Source organism: Cucumis sativus, chromosome 4, assembly GCF_000004075.3.
Source record: "Cucumis sativus cultivar 9930 chromosome 4, Cucumber_9930_V3, whole genome shotgun sequence".
Classification (NCBI taxonomy): Eukaryota; Viridiplantae; Streptophyta; class Magnoliopsida; order Cucurbitales; family Cucurbitaceae; genus Cucumis; species Cucumis sativus.
Genome location: NC_026658.2, coordinates 15732165 through 15750041, shown reverse-complemented (window position 1 = coordinate 15750041; position 17877 = coordinate 15732165). Strand labels below are relative to the sequence as shown.

The window sequence follows — 17877 nt, the reverse complement described above, 5'->3', positions numbered from 1 at the left end:
TACAATATTGATTTGAAAGCTTCTTTCTATTTGATAAACAAATTCGTCGATATGTCCGAGTGGTTAAGGAGACAGACTCGAAATCTGTTGGGCTTTGCCTGCGCAGGTTCGAATCCTGCTGTCGACGTTTTTTATTTTGATTTTCTTTTTAAGTAAGCATGAACGGTAACGTAATAATAGAACAATGCAAAATATACAAATTTCAATAATATCTCGTTGTTATTGCAAAGTGGTAACAACTCTAACTTTTACATCCTACACCCAAATTCTTTTATTTAGTATTATTATATTATAAAAATTTGTAAAAATACGTGATTCTAAAATAAAGTTGGTTAATTTCTTTTTTAATTTCATTCATCTCCTTATTTTGTGAGCGAAATAAGAAAAATAGGACAAAGAGATAGATTAAAAAGATAAGACAATTAAATTGAAAAAGCGTAGAAATGTGTGAAATGAATGTTGAATGAAATTCAATAAAAATAAATTTATTTATTTTATAGAAATTATTTAATATACTAATACCATATTAGACGCAACTTTATATCATATTAAAATCGCAAAAATAAAAATTTAAATTATTTATTACATTAAATAGATAATAAATGTGATAACATGTAATTATGGTATTATATTATATATATTTTTAAAAATAAATATTATTTATAATTGATGTGAAAGATAAAATGGTCAACCTAAAATTTTAATTAAGAAAATAAATGAAATTTTAAAATATTTGTGTAAAATCACGTCCGAGAGATTTCTCAAAATATTTTATAAATTAATAAAAAGGTCAAATCACATACCACATTAAGTTTGTTATGCAGAGGACAAACAAAACTTTTAAGACTATTAAGAAAATTAATTTTAAAATTTTAGAACTTAACATAATTCTTGAAAAACTTAAAACACCCCATACATAGCAAACTAATTTTACCAATCTAAATTCCAAATTAATAATTACATTTATATAAAATTTATCTCGTAAAAAATATAATATTTGATAAAATATTTAAACTCGATAAAAAAATTGAGTGTAATAAAAGTGATCTTTAAGTGGTTTAGTTTATAGAGTGTAAATAGTTCGTCGATTTTTATATTTCCGAAAAAACCCTAAATATCAATATCAAATGTGAAGATAAACGCTTATGCACCATGATTTGAGAACATTGGTAGAAGGAGGGGTTAGTTTAATGGTTCGTGACTCTCCAAAATTTCCAAATTTTGTATTGGTATGCAATAACTCAAGATGCGCTCGCAAAAATTGTAAAAAATATTATAATAATAGGACATATGTCACTACATTTTATAAATTGCAAAAGTAGTAAATTTAAAAGTCGATAATCCTCTAATAACCCTCTAACAACCATCTGGTAGTCGTTTAATAGTTGTACGATATCACTAATTACTTGTCATATTTACCATATTTGCAATATACAAAAAAATGTATCATGAACTGTCATTTTTTCTAAATGTTTTTGTCATCTGATACAATTTCTCATAACTAAATCCCAATTAGGCCATGATGCGCTTACGATAAGAACTATTTGAAAATGTTTCAAACATGTTTTCAATCACATTTTATTGAGAAATGTGTTTTCTAGTTATTGTTGAGTCGAATGCTTTGAAAATTATCAATATTCTAATTGGTTGCTCAAAGGATCTAATAGAAGTGAAAAACATCATCGACGCTATTTGTTTGATGTCTTCGACAATGGGTGTGAGTTGAACTTTCACAATTATTTTAGGTTTGAAAATATAGCAACCTACTGTATGGCTGGTGAAGCTTGTACGAATTCTTTTATTATATGGAAGTATGATTTTCACTAATGTACCTATATGGTATTTTTATTAGGATTATATTTGAAAATCGTTAATCCATCAATTCTTTTACATGTATAAACTTTTTCAAAGGTCGAATAAACAAAATGAATGATTATAATTTAAATGAATAATTTAAAAAATCTTAATTATAAACCTAAAATGGTTTAGGAGAAATTAATTGATGTTTATATGAAAAGTTCAAATTAATAGAACTCGTAATGGAGGGTATATTGTATTTTACAAGATTTCATTTGCTTTATTTCTCATTCTTTTGAAATAAAAAAAAAAAACACATTTTCTGCAGCTAATTAAATAATTGATTCAATATTATTTTACTTAATATTAATTACATTTGATCTTATATTCAAACAGTCAATATGTCCGAGTGGTTAAGGAGACAGACTCGAAATCTGTTGGGCTTTGCCTGCGCAGGTTCGAATCCTGCTGTTGACGTTACTTTTTTTATATTATTTTTTTTACAAGTTTTTAAATTTTATTTTCGATTTATTTATTTTTATCATATACTTGAAAAGAAAATTATTTCTGTAAAAATAAACATTCCTTCTAAAACATTGTTTTAAATTTACAAACCAAAGTATTGTTTAGTTTATATCATAATTATTTTAGTCACAATTTCATTATTTTCTTACCAATTTTGAATTTCTAATCAAATTCTCAATAATAAAATTGAAATTATTTTGCTTAATTTCTAATCAACCCTATTTTTGTTTATTTTTTCGAATGAATTCCATTTTTGTCAATAATTTGAAAAGGAACGTTATTTTTCAATTTTTCTTCACAATTAAGTTTATAAACACTATATCCACGTTAAAATTTTAATGTTTTTGTTATTTATGAAAATCATTGTAAGAAATTAAAAAAAATACCATAATTAAAAACTAAAAACTATATTGTTACCCATGAGATTTAATTTCTTAAAGAAAACTCCTTAATTTTGTAAGAATGATGACTAACTTAAAAATAAATTACATTCGAATTTTTTTCTTCATAAAATAACTAATTTTGAAAAACAAAACAAGTATTAAATTGGTATAAAACAAAGTTTTCATGAAACTCAATAGTCTTACCTAAACGTACTTTACAATTTTCAATATGTTCAAAGAACATCGATTGCATATGCTTATTTATAGGTTGGCTAATATGATCATTTAAAGAAAAATTACAAAATATTTAAAAAGAGAATCATTTATAATGGGAGAGAAGCCATGACAGACTTTGTCACCATAAAATCGAAAAGATTGTGTGGAGAGAGTCACATATTGGTAAACAAATCAACAACTTTAATCCTTCATATAGAGGAATTGAACATAAATTTCTTTATGTATCATCTTGTTAATGATCAAAATTATATTATATTTTAATATATATATATGTGTGTGTGTAGGAGCGTGTAACCATATAACCTTATTAGGTAGAGAAAATGGTAGGAATACTGTCACGTAATAATAAAATAGACCACTCTTGAAGAAAAAACATGGAGGCCACAAAACAGTTGACATAATCACTAGGCTTTAGAAGTAGTTTTAGTTAAAGCACAATAGAGATAATGTACGTTATAAAATTAGTTTGTGCACAAGAAAAACAATATTATCGTGTCTCAAAACACTTTAGTAGATTATATTAGTTAAGATATTTTCAATAAAGGATAGAGACACTAATTTTTCTTTTCTACAGATATGGATGAAGAGAGATTAGATAGGAGCCAAAAAAGACAACAAGCCTTGATTGGGTTTGAAATGAAAAACCAAGATGGGAGGTGCCTTAAAGCTATCATAATATACATACACTTTTCAAAGTGAAATGCACGAGGGTGGATCATTGCATAAATTGACTAACTTGATTAACTGAAAAAACAAAATCAAGTCGAGTAGATGGAAAGCAAGATATTGTAGATAACTCAAAAGGTTTTTGTAAAGCACGACATTATGCATTGTAGGCTCATATATTTAGATTGACTAGAAAAAATTGGTTTTTAAAATATCATTTTCATTTAAACAATTTTCATAAAATTGTTTAAAATAAAAACACTTTATGTGTTTGAATTATATTTTATCAAAAGTGCTTATATAGTACACATGTTTGTTAGTTTTCTATACACCCCACACCCAAAGTGTTTCTAATAATGTCAAATAAAAGAAGACCCATTAAACATTATAAATTGGTAGTAGGATAGGATTGTAAATATTGTGTTACTCTACCAAAATGGGGTTTGAATTAATAACTCTATATATCCTCAGTTTTCTTAACACTCCCAAAATTACTACTCAATTATTCATTACAACTTGCGCAACCCCAAATACACTTAAGCTTTCAAGTTAAAGTGAATAAAAAAATAAGAATGAAGGTTATATACTAAACTTAATCAAACGTATATTATTTTTCAAAGACGTTCTTGCCTATGTTTTGCTCTTAAAAGTATTTTTTGGTAGGTGAAATAATCCTCACTCTATCATCTTGAACAATATAACACAGCTTTGAATCATATGATCATAAAGAATTAAAATATCTTTTTCAGATTAATATGATAAATTGTGATGAAACAATTTGACGAGATGCTAAAAATATAAGGTGATGGATGAGAAAGAAAAATACTTAGGGGCTCCCTTGCATACCTATCTGATATCTCTGTCATGTTAAGTAAAAAACAGCCACACATGGCAACTTCTTTTTTTTTTTTTTTTTAAATGATCAGATTCATACAACACAGCAAAACTTCCAACATTAACTACCGTTAAAATCATGTTGTGCATGCATTTTTGTATACTACGTTAGTATAATTTATACAACATATGGAAGAGACAATTTAATTTAGTGTTTTTGTCGTCAAAAGGAGTAAATCAAAGTAAATATCTAATGATGTTTCTTTTGTTTTGCTGAAGATTTTGATCCCAGGCTCCGACCACCGTCCCTCACCGGACTCTTCACCCCACACAGCTGATGGTGGTGCTTTATCCGCCATGGAAACAACACGACTAGCCCACAACCTTTCGGCGGAGAAAATGGCCGCTTCGCCACCCTCTGTGGTGAGAAAGCATGGCGGTTCAACATCGACGATGCTGCCAATGCTGTCGCGTCGGGTAGAAACCGCTCGATCATGAAATTTGATGAGCAGTTGTAATTACCGTTGTTTTTCCCTTCTTCTTCTTCCTCTTCTTCTTCGTATAGCTTTAACTCCTTTAGGTTCAACTCATCGGAAAATTTACGCGCTTTCTCGGCCTTCTCAACTATGTCAATGGCCTCTGATAATGAGAAGACATCCATGACATCAGACAAGACATACCCACTGCCGCTGGAATTTTCGTCATTATCGTCATCAACATCTACATTGTCATCACATCTATGACCATCGTTGCAATGAAGATGTCTAGAGTTTCTTCCTGCAAATTGATAGAGGGAGAAAATTGAGATATAGCTTGGATTCGACACAATGTTATTTATTAGTAAAACACATAATATAACACATTGTTATAGAATTCCTATAAAATAATCTATCTTAAATCACAATACATATAAATAGAAAAGGCAAGTATAAACTAATCCCAAAATGATTTTAATGATATGGGGATAATTTTAATTTGGGTTATAGTTTTATATTATCAATATATGTTGACTGATTTAGGTTTAGTTTTCTAAAATTTTAATTTTATCCGGGTTAAACATGAGTATCACAAGTATATATTTTTTTTATTGGTTAAACCCTAAATCCTAAATTCTAATACGAGTTGATGAAGTTGTTGTGAATAAATGTATCAATATTATTAGAAAATTTATGAATTTTGAGTTAGTAGGAGACATTTCATGCAAATTCAAACTCTAAAACTAAATGAAATTAAACTAAAATTAATTAAATTCAAATCCTACAAACGAAATTTAAAACGAGTAAAAATGATATATTTAAACTAAATTTATATAACATAACGACATATATCAAAATAATTATATAATCTACCAATGAAAAATAGTTTATAAAGCTTTACTTGTTTGAACGGGTGGTCGCCACCATCCAGGCGGAAGCGTAGGACGAGGAGTGATGGCGTCACCACCATGAGCAGCAGCGTGACATCTCTCAACATACTCCTTAGGCTTGCCCGGAGCTTGCTCCCAACAAAATGGAACTCGATCACTAGTTGTTGACAACGATATTCTTGCAGACCCAGAGATACTGAGGCGATCGAGATCGACATTAGCGGCCGGGCGACGTGTGGTCAAAAGAGGGGCATTGAAGTTGAGTTTCCTAGCAATATGGTGGTGGACATAGGATTGGCGATCATCATCTTGGTGTTCCATAAGATCATTTGAAAAGTAAATGAGAAAGAGAAAAATAGGGTTTAGGAGATAAGATCATTAAAAGGGAAGTTGGTTGAAAAATAAGGAGTTGAAACAGCTGGAGAAATTATGGAGTTCTCGTGTATTTCATTAAAACCCTAAAAATTTGTCACTTTTACTTATTTAATTTTGTGGCAGATATATTGGTCACAAGACACACTGCTATCAACCTTTAAATTTAACTCATCTAACCCAATCTCTTTCTTTATAACACTTCTGAAATTCCAAAACATATTCTTTGATATTTCAATTGGAATATATTGATATTTTGGACTTATAACACGTGTCAACAGAATACGTACTTTAAAAAACTTCTTATACCACCCAATTATTTTTAATTATTTTATTTATTGTATGTTACGTGAGTGCACTCCTAAAAATAAGGTGTATTATTAAAGAAGAATATCATATATAATATATATAGAGGTTTTAATAGGAGGTTTAATATAAATATTTTAAATGAAAAAAATATTTTGAGATTTAATGTACTTTGAAAAATATTTATTATAATATTATAGTTTTTAATAATTTTAAAAAGTATTTTTTTTTCTTTTTCCTTTATCTTGTGTTGAAACCCAAGACATTACTTTCTCTTTCTCTCTCCTTTGTCTGAGGTTCAACTCAAGGCATTGTCTTCTTTCTCCAATTTAGTTATTTTGAAAATTTATAATGGTATGAAAATATATAATTGTACTTTTTTAATTATTAAAAATATTATGTATTTTTTTAATTATTAATAATGACATGTAATAAAAATTTTAATATAAATTAAAATATTTTTTAATAAATAAATTACATTAATTTAAAAGAAATATTAAAAGAAATATTTAGTTATTTAAATATTGCAGTCGGAGATTTATTGTAGTTAAAAAAATATTTAATTTAATATTGTATATATTTAACAAGGTTGGGTGTTGAAGATCTGATCAATATTAAAAAAAATAGATGTTTAGTGTTCAAAATCTGCCATAAGCCCCAACAAATAATAGTATTTTCCTCCTCCTTTGATCTCTCTGCTTTATGAATTAGTTAAATAATAATAAAAAAAAGTTTACCTAAAAATAAATTAAATCAATCATTTATTGGGATCCTTTCTAAAAATAATATAAAATTTGAAACATATATAAAAAAATAGGGTAGGCCCCACATTATTTTATTTTCTCATTGTTTCTATACGTGGGTCCCACACACTTCATTTTTTCTCATTATTTATATATACATACTCACATATAATATAATATATATATTAAACATTCAAATTCTAAAATTATCTTTCTTTATCAAGAGAAGCTAAGACAACACAAGAGTTCATAGTCAACAGTGATAAATAGCTCAAAATCAATAATGTCCAGGTTGTATGGAACACATTTATTTTATTTATCTTTTAAATAAATGTAATTTGGTTATTAAAAGATATTTTAATTTACATTTAATTCGGTTATTTATCTTTGATATTTTTAACTTATAGCGCGTGTCAACCCAACACGTACTTTAAAAAACTTATTATGCTTTTAGATTATTTTTAGTTATTTTATTTATTATATGTCACGTCAACATACTTTCAAAAATAAAGTATATAAATGGTTTACTGACAACGTATTAGCTAGATTTTATGTGATAAAAGATTCGAATAGAACAATGTTATTATCATAGGAGAATATCATATAATATATATACAAAATCGTTAATGGAATTAGAGGTTATAATATGTACATATATTTCTCCCTTTAAACCCTACGTTTTAATAAAATGTAACTGTGTCTTGTTTTTTTTACTACAAGAAAAAGTATGTAATGAAAAATTAAAAGGTGATTTAGAGATTTTATCTTAATTAAGTTGCCAATTAGATTTTAAATCTTGAATTTTGTGTCTAACTATCATAGGCTTCAATTTTATGTGTAGTAAAATTTTAATATATTCAATCCAACTTAACTCCTCAAACTAAAAACAAAAAAATGAAGTATTAGTGTCCTTTACAATATTTTTCTTAAATTAGTTCGTAAAGGCAAAAAAAAAAGAGAGAGAAAATGGAAGAATGAATTTTTTCTACTAAGATTGATTACAAAAATTATACCAAACGAACTCAAATTTGAAAAAATGTTTCTAATACGTTTCTTTTTTTATTCAAGAGATTTAGTAAATTTTTCATCCTACTTTTTGGTGGATTTTTAAAAGTGTGATTATAATTTCCTTTAACCCTTTTTCAAAAATGTTTTTTTTCCATAATGATAAAAAATACAAACTTTTTATATTTTATGACAAAAAAATCACTAAAGAATAAAAACTCCCTATACTTGATTTAGGGACGGATTTAGAAAGGAGTCAGGGTCACGTACCTCCCCACATCATCAATTTTTATATTTTAATATTAATTTTGAAGTGTTATATATATATATATATATATATATATTAAATTTAGCTTATTTTTGTCAAAACTCTAATTTTGTTGTAGTGGTCATGCTTTTTACACAACTTTTTAACTCTAAGTTCAAATCTTGTTTGCTACAATTACTTTTACGAAATAGTTTGTATTTCAAATATCAATAATTTATTTTCACAAATATGAATGGTGTTCCAAACTTCAACTCTCTCAACAATATTCTATGAAAAATGTATTTTTTTTCTATGCAAATTTTAAACTCACATATTTACATTACAAAAAAATCACGTGGAAATTATCAATCTTTATTTATTGCTACAAACGTAATGAATGTTATTGGAGCAATCTTATTTCAATTTCGTCTTTGATTATTCATGTTTTTTCTACACTTACTTATCTGATTCTTAATAATGTTGATTACATCTCAATTCTTAATAATTTTATCATTCCTTGTTTAGTTTGTGTATATTTACTCGTTTATTCTACCTTGAAAACACATTTGATTTATCTATAAAATTTCTGTTTATCACAAAACTTTTAAAAAATTGTGTAATATTGCGTCCAACTAACAATATATCTGAAAATATTCATGCTACGACCCAAAACATGTTGCGGCCCAGCCGAAGTTCATGATCAGCCCAATTGAGAACCAGGGTGGCTTCAAACTTTATATTGGGCCGACTATATCAATTTTGTTGTAAGGCCCATTTTACTAAGCAACTCAACTTTTTTTTTCCTTTTTCTTTTTAGTTTGGTATTTTCATATAATGTACCGTGTTTGGAAACACTCCTTCAATCACTTAGAATAAACTTAATATTTAATTTTAAATACAATTTTATATTATCAAAATTGGTTTTGAATAGAGTTATATCTTTGAAAATAATTATAAAAGTGATTTTAACTATTAGAGAATTACATATAAATGTTCTCTCATTTCTTAATTGAAATAATTTTAATTTTCTTCATTGAAATAATTTCTCATTAAAAAATCCTTAAAGAAAATTCAACCATAAAAACTATTAGTTAAGTTTGTCATTAATTTCATCTTTTTCATCTTGTACATTCCCACTAGAGTTTGAATAAAAATTATAATGTTAAATTAATTACTCTTACATTTCTCATGTTAACATATTAATTATTACAATTCACATGTTTTCTTTAGTCTTTTGCTCTATAGGTTTTCAACAATAGAATTCAATGTGTAGAGAACAACTTCCAATATAATCTTTTTGATTAATACTCTTCTAAACTAATACTTGATATCTGTAAACAAATCTATCTCTTTTTTAAAAAATAAAAAATAATCATTAAAACACCATATAAATATATATAAAACAAAGAAGATATATGAACGAAGAAAAGTGAAACAAAAGACTTCGCAAAAGAAAATAGACCTTTGAATTTGTGATTCTTTTGAACGTTTCTTCCTAAATTAATAATTAATTGCCAAGAAGAGAGACAAAAAGAAAAAAAAAAAGCAAATATATATATAGGATCTTCCAATTCAAAGAAGAGAGAGTGTTTAAATTATTGGTGGTAAAGGTAAAGGAAATGATTTGTGGGAATTTTCCCATCCAAAGTTTGTCATTATCTTGAGAATATAAATATAATTAATTAACAATGACCAATCAATATCATTTAATTATTTTTTAAAATATCAACATCATTTAATCTTTTTTTTTTGGGTGGGAATTCTTTAGGGAGAATTAGACCATGAAAACCCTAATATGAAAAGTTCAAATAGTCCATGGAGTTCATGTTTTGACTTTTTGATTTGACTGCCTATATGCTTCTTTCTATTTTCTCTCATTATATCATATTATATACAAGAGTTCATATGGGGAATTATTGATGATTAATCGAACAATTTTTAAGTTGAAATCTCTTTGTATAGACTATTGTTGACTAAGTAAATCTTTTTTCTTTCTCTTTCTTTTTTGTTTTAAGATATGTGTGAAAGACTGAAAGTTATATATAAAAGCTCAAGTTACTTAAGATATTGTGGTTGTTAACAATGGTTGGTGGATCATTGACTAAATTCATGTTAGATAGAGAGACAAGTAAACATAGAAGGAAGTCTCAAAATTAAATTATAAACATTAAGCATAGCTATAAAGTGATGACATTGTATGCTTATTCTTATTAATAATAATAATAATAATAATAATAATAATAATAAGCAATTCACATTAAAAAAAAATTATTCACATCAAAAAAAATTATTCACATCAACTTTTCGTTTTTGAAATTGTCATTACAAAATTTCATCTCGTTATTATTCTTTTATCGAATTTTTCAATCAACGTTGCTAATAAAAATTGGCGTGACACTTATTTTTTTTTAAGAATTAAAATAGTATCTAAAAATTTACGACACATTCTACCTTCATACAAAAATTCAAATTAAATTATCAAAATAAATTATATGAGAATTACTAGGTATTTTAATATTGGTTGTAGGTACTTGTCAATTTGAATTTTCAATTTCTAAGGGGGAAAATAAAAAATATTATCATAGAATATATGTAAATATTATAATATTTAGTAGTTTGAATAATACCATTGGGGCTAGTAGGCTAATTAATTGAAGTGTGTGAAATATACCCTTTGGTATTGGAAAAGTGATGATGGAATGCATATATATATATGTCATATATATATATCATACTATTTATTATTTTAAATGATGAATACTTTAAAATTAAGAGATTCGTTCATGAAATTCATTATTTTGAAAAATTAAATAATAATAACAAGATCGATTTGGAACTTTTCCATGAGGCTATACTTATAAATATATAGTAGAGTTTTGGTTGAGAGTTAGATAGACGTGGTGGAGTAATTTTAAAATTCACACTTATGATATATGTTTTACGATACATTTTACGTTTAGAACATTGAATCCAAAACTGTTTTTTTTCTATAACAAAAAATCAACATCATCTTTTTCCACAATTGATGCATTGGCACAAGCATTCAACACAAAAATATATTAACATACACTATCATCTTGACCATCATATCTCAACACTTTTACCAACTAGAACATTATCAATAATCAAGTACTTCACAAACACCCCAATATCATAAGGCCAATTTTCAGAAGTTACACTAGAAGACACATCAGAACAAACAATGTCATCATCCTTTAACACATTCTCAGAATAATTATTCAAATGCCTAGATGAAGCAATAATAAAAGCGTTATTATTAACCTCAGAGATACAATTGATGTTAATAGAAGCATTATTACTATCCTTGTCCAAATAAAGATATTTAACATTCACCAAATTTTCAAATGAGACAATAATGATTTTACCTACAGATTCAACAAGAGCAATATTATCAATAATGTCATCGCACATCACATGAGACTCAAACAATATCTCAACACAACCAATTACAAGCTTTGTGAGGTATACTTGAGAATCTTGACAAGTATTCACCTTGTTTCTAAAAAAATAACTTGAGTCACTCTGACTTTCCTATATAAAAGCACTTTAGTTGCTATAAGAAAATTTTACATTTCTAAGGAAAAAACATAACTTCATTGTACTTTGGGATGTTGCATCCAAAATTAAAAACATTAGGAGTCCACAAGTAACAATTACCCTAAGATTGTATATCTATAATGCATGAAGAGAGACTTATGACTATTAGTCACTAGACATCTTCCTTTCGAGAAATTAACATTTTGATACTTACTATTAAGCCTTCCACAAGAATAACATCAAATAACATCATTAAAAGGAGGAAGTCTAAGATATTGAAGTTTTTCTTTGTCAATTATTCTTTCTTTAGCACAATCACCATAAATAACATGTTCCAAACTACATGACTTTAGATCAGTTAGAAAAATATTCTCTCCTGTTATATGCATAGAGTAACCTTTGTCAAAGCACCAATATGAAATGTATAAAAGTCTTAGGTAGTAGAAAATTTTACAGAACTATTTCTCAATTTAATTTGGAAATTCCAAAATATCAATACATTGACAAAAAAAAAAATATTAAGAAACTAGTTTTCTTATTAAGCATGCTTTAATAAAGTATAAATTAAAGAGAGAAAAACTTACGTAATTTGATGTCTCTGAATCTACTAAATTTTTAAATTTGAGGACACCACCTGTCGGAGATCTTTCTATCCTCTGTGATGAAATTGATTTGTGGAAACCAATTAGGATAAGAAAAGTTTTAGAGAGAAAACTATTTTTGCAAACAGCAAAACATTAGTTTTTTCTTCATTAAGAAAAACTGTTTTTTTTTTTTTTACATATTTATAACTATCTTTTATTGAAGGAGTATGGAAGAATTATGTGATTCTATTAATTTTAAAAAACACTAGATTAATAGAAAATTTAAATTAATTAATCAGTTAATAATTAATTAAACTATATTTCATTTAAACTATATTTAATAAATATTTCTCCAACATCTTATAATTTTAAATTAAATTAAATTATTTAAATAAAATAAAACTAAACTATTAAATAATTATCCAATTAATTAATAGCTAAATTAAATATCTTATATTTAACTTAATATTTGAATTATATTCAAATATAAATTTCTCACCGAACCAATAATTTTAATATGAATCCAATTCACATTAAATTAATATTTGAACTCACTCAAAAATTTTATATCTCTTAAATTAATTTTGAAAAATATCCAAAAATAAACTTATATAATAAAGTTTTATTAAAACATAAACTTTATATTATAATGTATCACTATACATTATACTAATTCCCAAAGTAAATTTGAACATTTCAAATTACAACCAATATAAATAAATCTCATTACTGTTTACGAGCTAGGAAGACGACCTAATGGACATACATGTCATAAGCTACAACGAGATGAGATGAATGACTTAAACTCATTAACCACATTAATCAATATCCGTTAACTGCGTGTACACTCGACTAAAGACTTACAACTGAACTCTTCTCGTTGTAGATATATTTATGTGTTCATGGATATAGACCAATAACAGTAAATTAGTCTTTCACGAGTGTTCGTAACACCAGATGGATCAAATTAGTGTTTTACCCCCAAGTCACAATCCTTAAATACTAGTGCTTCTCTAATGAACAACTTGTTTATGGTCCAACCAATAAACAGAAACCCCTCTCATGACATAGAGAGGGTAAGACCTTTTGTTCAAATCTCGGAGACACCCTTTGTAGGAACACTCATCTACTTAACTTAAAGTTGGGAAGAAGTGAATTCCATCTTGTGTGATTATGTTTCCAGCTCCATACTCAGTCTTGTATCTAAAATGATAAGCATATCCAGTTGGTAATCTGACCACTCTCACTCGTACAAATCAAAGGACAATCCCTCGTGAAAAGGAGTTCATAATACACTAAGGATTAAGACTAGGTTATTTAAGTCATTATAGTTAAATAGAAGTCTAACTAGTTAACAAAGTTACATCTAATGATTACTATTTCATGGTCTGGTTTTATGCAAATTCACTGCAATACTATACTCTCACTTGCATGTCACCTACACGAACGCGTTGGATCACTGCATTTGTATCAAATACAAAGTGAGTTGTATCTATAGTGTTACTAGAATAAGGTACCCATCCTTATCCCTCTACTATAGACCCTTTAAGCTAATCTCAAACATTGATCTATGTATGTTTCTATGTACTGTTCAAAAATCATCAAACAACTTAGGATGTTAATTTATTGGATTTGGGTTATTAAGACAAAATTAATAATATAATCAATAACATTTATTATAATAATAACACTTTATTAATAACGGTCAATGAATTATATTTATAATCTATGAGTTTTAAGACATAAATCTCATCAAATCCTCCCTAGTTGAAGTACGAAGTGATGTAAAAGCAACACTACAATTAACAGCTCTCCAAGAGAAATATTCTCTTTTACTTGTCATTCAAATTTTTTCGTAGATGCACAAGTGAATAATGTATGCATAGATCTCATTTGTGAAACAAGATACATTTTAGTTTTGTTCATAAGTCTGCCATAGAGTTGGAAACAATATGGCGACCTTTCCACAAAAGTGACACCCATTTTCTTCTTTGATTTCTGATGACAGAATAAGATGTTGGCCCTTTAGTCCAAATATTTATGCATAGATCTCATTCCTAGAGAGATGTTGAGCATGATCAAATATGGTTTAAGAGAAGGATTCATTTTTAGAGATAATATTCTTATACTCACGGAATCGAACACCTTTTCTATCATCAACTTGCTTCCCAACATTGAGAATCTTGTTAAGATCATTTGCCCCTAAGTTGAGCATTTGATATGATTTGGACATTGACTCGATTTCTAATCGTGAGGCTTTTAAGTCTTTCTTCAAGTCAGAAATGGTAAAAATGATGATGATTAATGGAAGAAAAGGATGATGATTTTCTTTCATTAGTTTTAGAATTATATCCCTCTGTTGGTCTAAGGTAAGGTGATTTTCTTCCCATTTCTAATAGATTTCTTCAACACTTGGGTTCCCAAACTGGTTCGTAGTAAGATGAACTTCATTACATGATTCATTCACTTTCAAAACTTTTTTTTGTCAATGTGCTCATTATCTTCTGTAAAGTTGGAACCAACCAAGGAACGAATTCATCATCACATAGAATGGCTACAAATCCATTTTTTTGCCTTCTCAAGAAATTTGGACATTCAACTTGATAGTGACCAAAATCTTCACATTCTCTCCTTTAAAGTTTTTGTCTCGTTGATATTGAGTATTGTTAATTTGCTTTTCTGCTCGCCTTTTCTTTTTCTACCATAAGATTTAGAGTTCTTCAATTACTGAACTTATTGTTATTGATGTGTGAGGACTTGATCTAGAAGAAAAGGGACGCTTGATGGAAGATTGATTTCAGATAAGTGTTGAAACGTCCTGAGAGAAAGGAAGCAAAAAGTGTAGAAAATGGAAACAGAGGCGTAAGTCGAAGATTCTATCAAAATCGTGTGAAGGTAGGTAGTGCGATAAGAGTGCACCTCAAGCTAATCAGTTGAAAAATAGTCATCACAAAAGGAGCATCACAGTGGAGATGGTTTATTTGTCAAAGGCAAAACTCAAGCTACTCAGTGGAAAAACAGTAGCAAACCTCTTTCGAAGGAGAAAAAGAAAGCAGAACATAAGAAGAAATGTAAGTATTGCAAGAAGAAGGGACATCTAATCCAAGATTGCTTTTTCTTTAAGAAAAAGAATTAAGAGAAAGAAAAAGATTCAAAAGGAAAGAAACCTGAAGCCTTTATAGTAGAAAGTTCATATACTTATACTGATGTTTTGGCATCAACTCAAGACCAAGCCAATCGTATATCCTCTTTTAGTAAACATGATTGAGTTCTAGATTCAGGTTGCACATACCATATCACACCTTTTAAATCTTGGTTCAACACATATAAAGAAATTAATGGAGAGTTAGTTTTCGTGGAGAACAATGAGGTATGTAACATTGTTGGAATTGGATATGTCACCATAAAATTAAAAGATGAGACTGTGAAACTTTTCAGAAATGTAGACATGTTCCTCACCTTAAAAGAAACCTTATTTCTCTGAGAATGCTAGACTCTTTAGGGTGTGAATACAAGGGAAAAAGTGGAGTTTTTTAGGTTTTTATGGACTCTAGAGTAGTATTAGTTGGAGAAAAGGTAAATGATCTTTTTATAATTAAATGAGTCTAATTGAGGCTGATCTTTGGCACAAAAGATTGTCTCATATTAATCAAAAAAGGCTTGAGGCTCTATCCAAACAAGACATTCTACCTCAAGAAATCAACAATAAGTTGTCTTTCTGTAAACATTGTGCATTAGGCAAAGCAAGGAAACAAAGCTTCACCAAGGCACAACACAACAAAGCTTCACCAAGACACAACACACAAATAAAGGAATTTGGAGCTTTATGGAAAAAATGGAATGTTCAAAAGACTCAACAATACAATAATGAAAAGAGTAAGATGCCTACACAAGATGGACCGAATGACTGTCTTAGTAAACATTTATTTATCAGAGCCAGGTTTCGATCCTGGGACCTGTGGGTTATGGGCCCACCACGCTTCCGCTGCGCCACTCTGATTGGTTGACATTTAACACTATTTACTTCCGTTTCATTAATTTGCCTACATAATCTCTTAGCAATTTAAACATGGTTGCCTCTCTTATTTTGCAGATTTTAAATAATGATGTGTTAACAATAAAATTACAATATCAATGGAAAATTACTCTTGGAACAGAGTATTATTAGAGCTCACAGTCTATGACACTTAGTGATATTCATTATTCATACCCTGTACGACATACTTCCATAGTTCTCATGATATTAATTAATTCGAAATTCAAAGCTCTAATGTCAATGGCAATAAATTTTTTAACACTCCTTGATTAGGACCGAAGAAATCCTCCTTCTAGTAGATAAATTCACAATAAATTAAACATAAGAGATATAAAAGAGTTATAAGGATTTACCCTACAAGATTTAGTCCAAATTCCAAACTATTGTATTTAGTCTTATATAACCCCATACAAATAGATTTAGTCCACTGTCATTTCTTCACTATAATAACCTAACACATTAATAGCAATAGCATGTATCTAACTCAAGTTGATTAAGGATGTGTTTCAAATTATTTTCGAATGTTTAATTTAAAAAGTAAATCATTTTTTAAAAAATTAGAACACACTCAAACCGTTTTAAAGTTATTTAATTTAAACAAAATTTGCGAGTGTTTAAATAAAAATGAGTTTTTGTTTTAAAACATACTGTTCACACGAGATTTCGAAAAAATGTATTTTGTGGAATTGAAATTTGTATATTGATGAATATTGTGAATACAATCTCTAGTATTTACTCCTTTGATACTTTCTCTCGAATACAAGTTAAAAACTTAGAATTTCTTGATCTTCGATCTTTAGGATATTGTAGTTGCAAGTCTATTTGAGCTTCAGTCTTCTGGAATTCAAGGAAAGTTTGATATTTCAAGTAATCAATATTTCAAAAGATGATGATCTCGAAGTTGATAAGAACTTGCACGTCTTGAGAATTTTATAGAAGTTTGAATCTTCAATTCTTCAGAGTTTCAGTACTTCAGAGCTTCAATTCTTCCATCAACAAGAGACCTCCTCAAATGAATGATAAAGTTCTCTATTTATAGAGAAATTTTGTGGGCTTTAGGTGGGCTTTGATTCATTTGCTTGTTGGGCTTGGACTTTGACCAATTTGCCTGTTGGGCTTAGGCTTAGACTCATTTGCCTTATTGGGTTTGGACTTGGACTTGGGCCCATTTACTTTATTGGGCTTGGGTCCATCTGCTTGTTGAACTTGAATTGGGTT

At 27.9% G+C, this 17877-nt stretch overlaps 1 protein-coding gene and 3 non-coding genes across 4 annotated transcripts; 2 read left to right on the top strand and 2 right to left on the bottom strand.

Moving 5' to 3' along the window:
* The first annotated feature begins 45 nt into the window (after positions 1-45).
* Positions 46-127, top strand: TRNAS-CGA. Its single transcript has one exon. It is a non-coding gene; the product is annotated as a tRNA-Ser (tRNA).
* A 2065-nt stretch (positions 128-2192) lies between these two features.
* TRNAS-CGA lies at positions 2193-2274 on the top strand. The gene has a single exon. It is a non-coding gene; the product is annotated as a tRNA-Ser (tRNA).
* Positions 2275-4563: 2289 nt separating this feature from the next.
* Positions 4564-6197, bottom strand: LOC105435371. Its single transcript, XM_011656073.2, has 2 exons — positions 5820-6197; positions 4564-5219 (listed from the first exon to the last, which is right to left on the bottom strand). Exons 1-2 carry the CDS (start codon positions 6127-6129, stop codon positions 4693-4695), a joined length of 837 nt encoding a protein of 278 aa, XP_011654375.1. The 5' UTR covers positions 6130-6197; the 3' UTR covers positions 4564-4692.
* A 10354-nt stretch (positions 6198-16551) lies between these two features.
* Positions 16552-16623, bottom strand: TRNAM-CAU. Its single transcript has one exon. It is a non-coding gene; the product is annotated as a tRNA-Met (tRNA).
* Positions 16624-17877: the final 1254 nt, after the last annotated feature.

Coding starts and splice junctions, on each gene's coding strand:
- LOC105435371 (XM_011656073.2), bottom strand. CDS start 6,129: ATGGAACACCAAGATGATGATCGCCAATCCTATGTCCACCACCATATT. Junction 5,220..5,819: donor GCGACCACCCGTTCAAACAA/GTAAAGCTTTAT, acceptor ATCAATTTGCAG/GAAGAAACTCTAGACATCTT.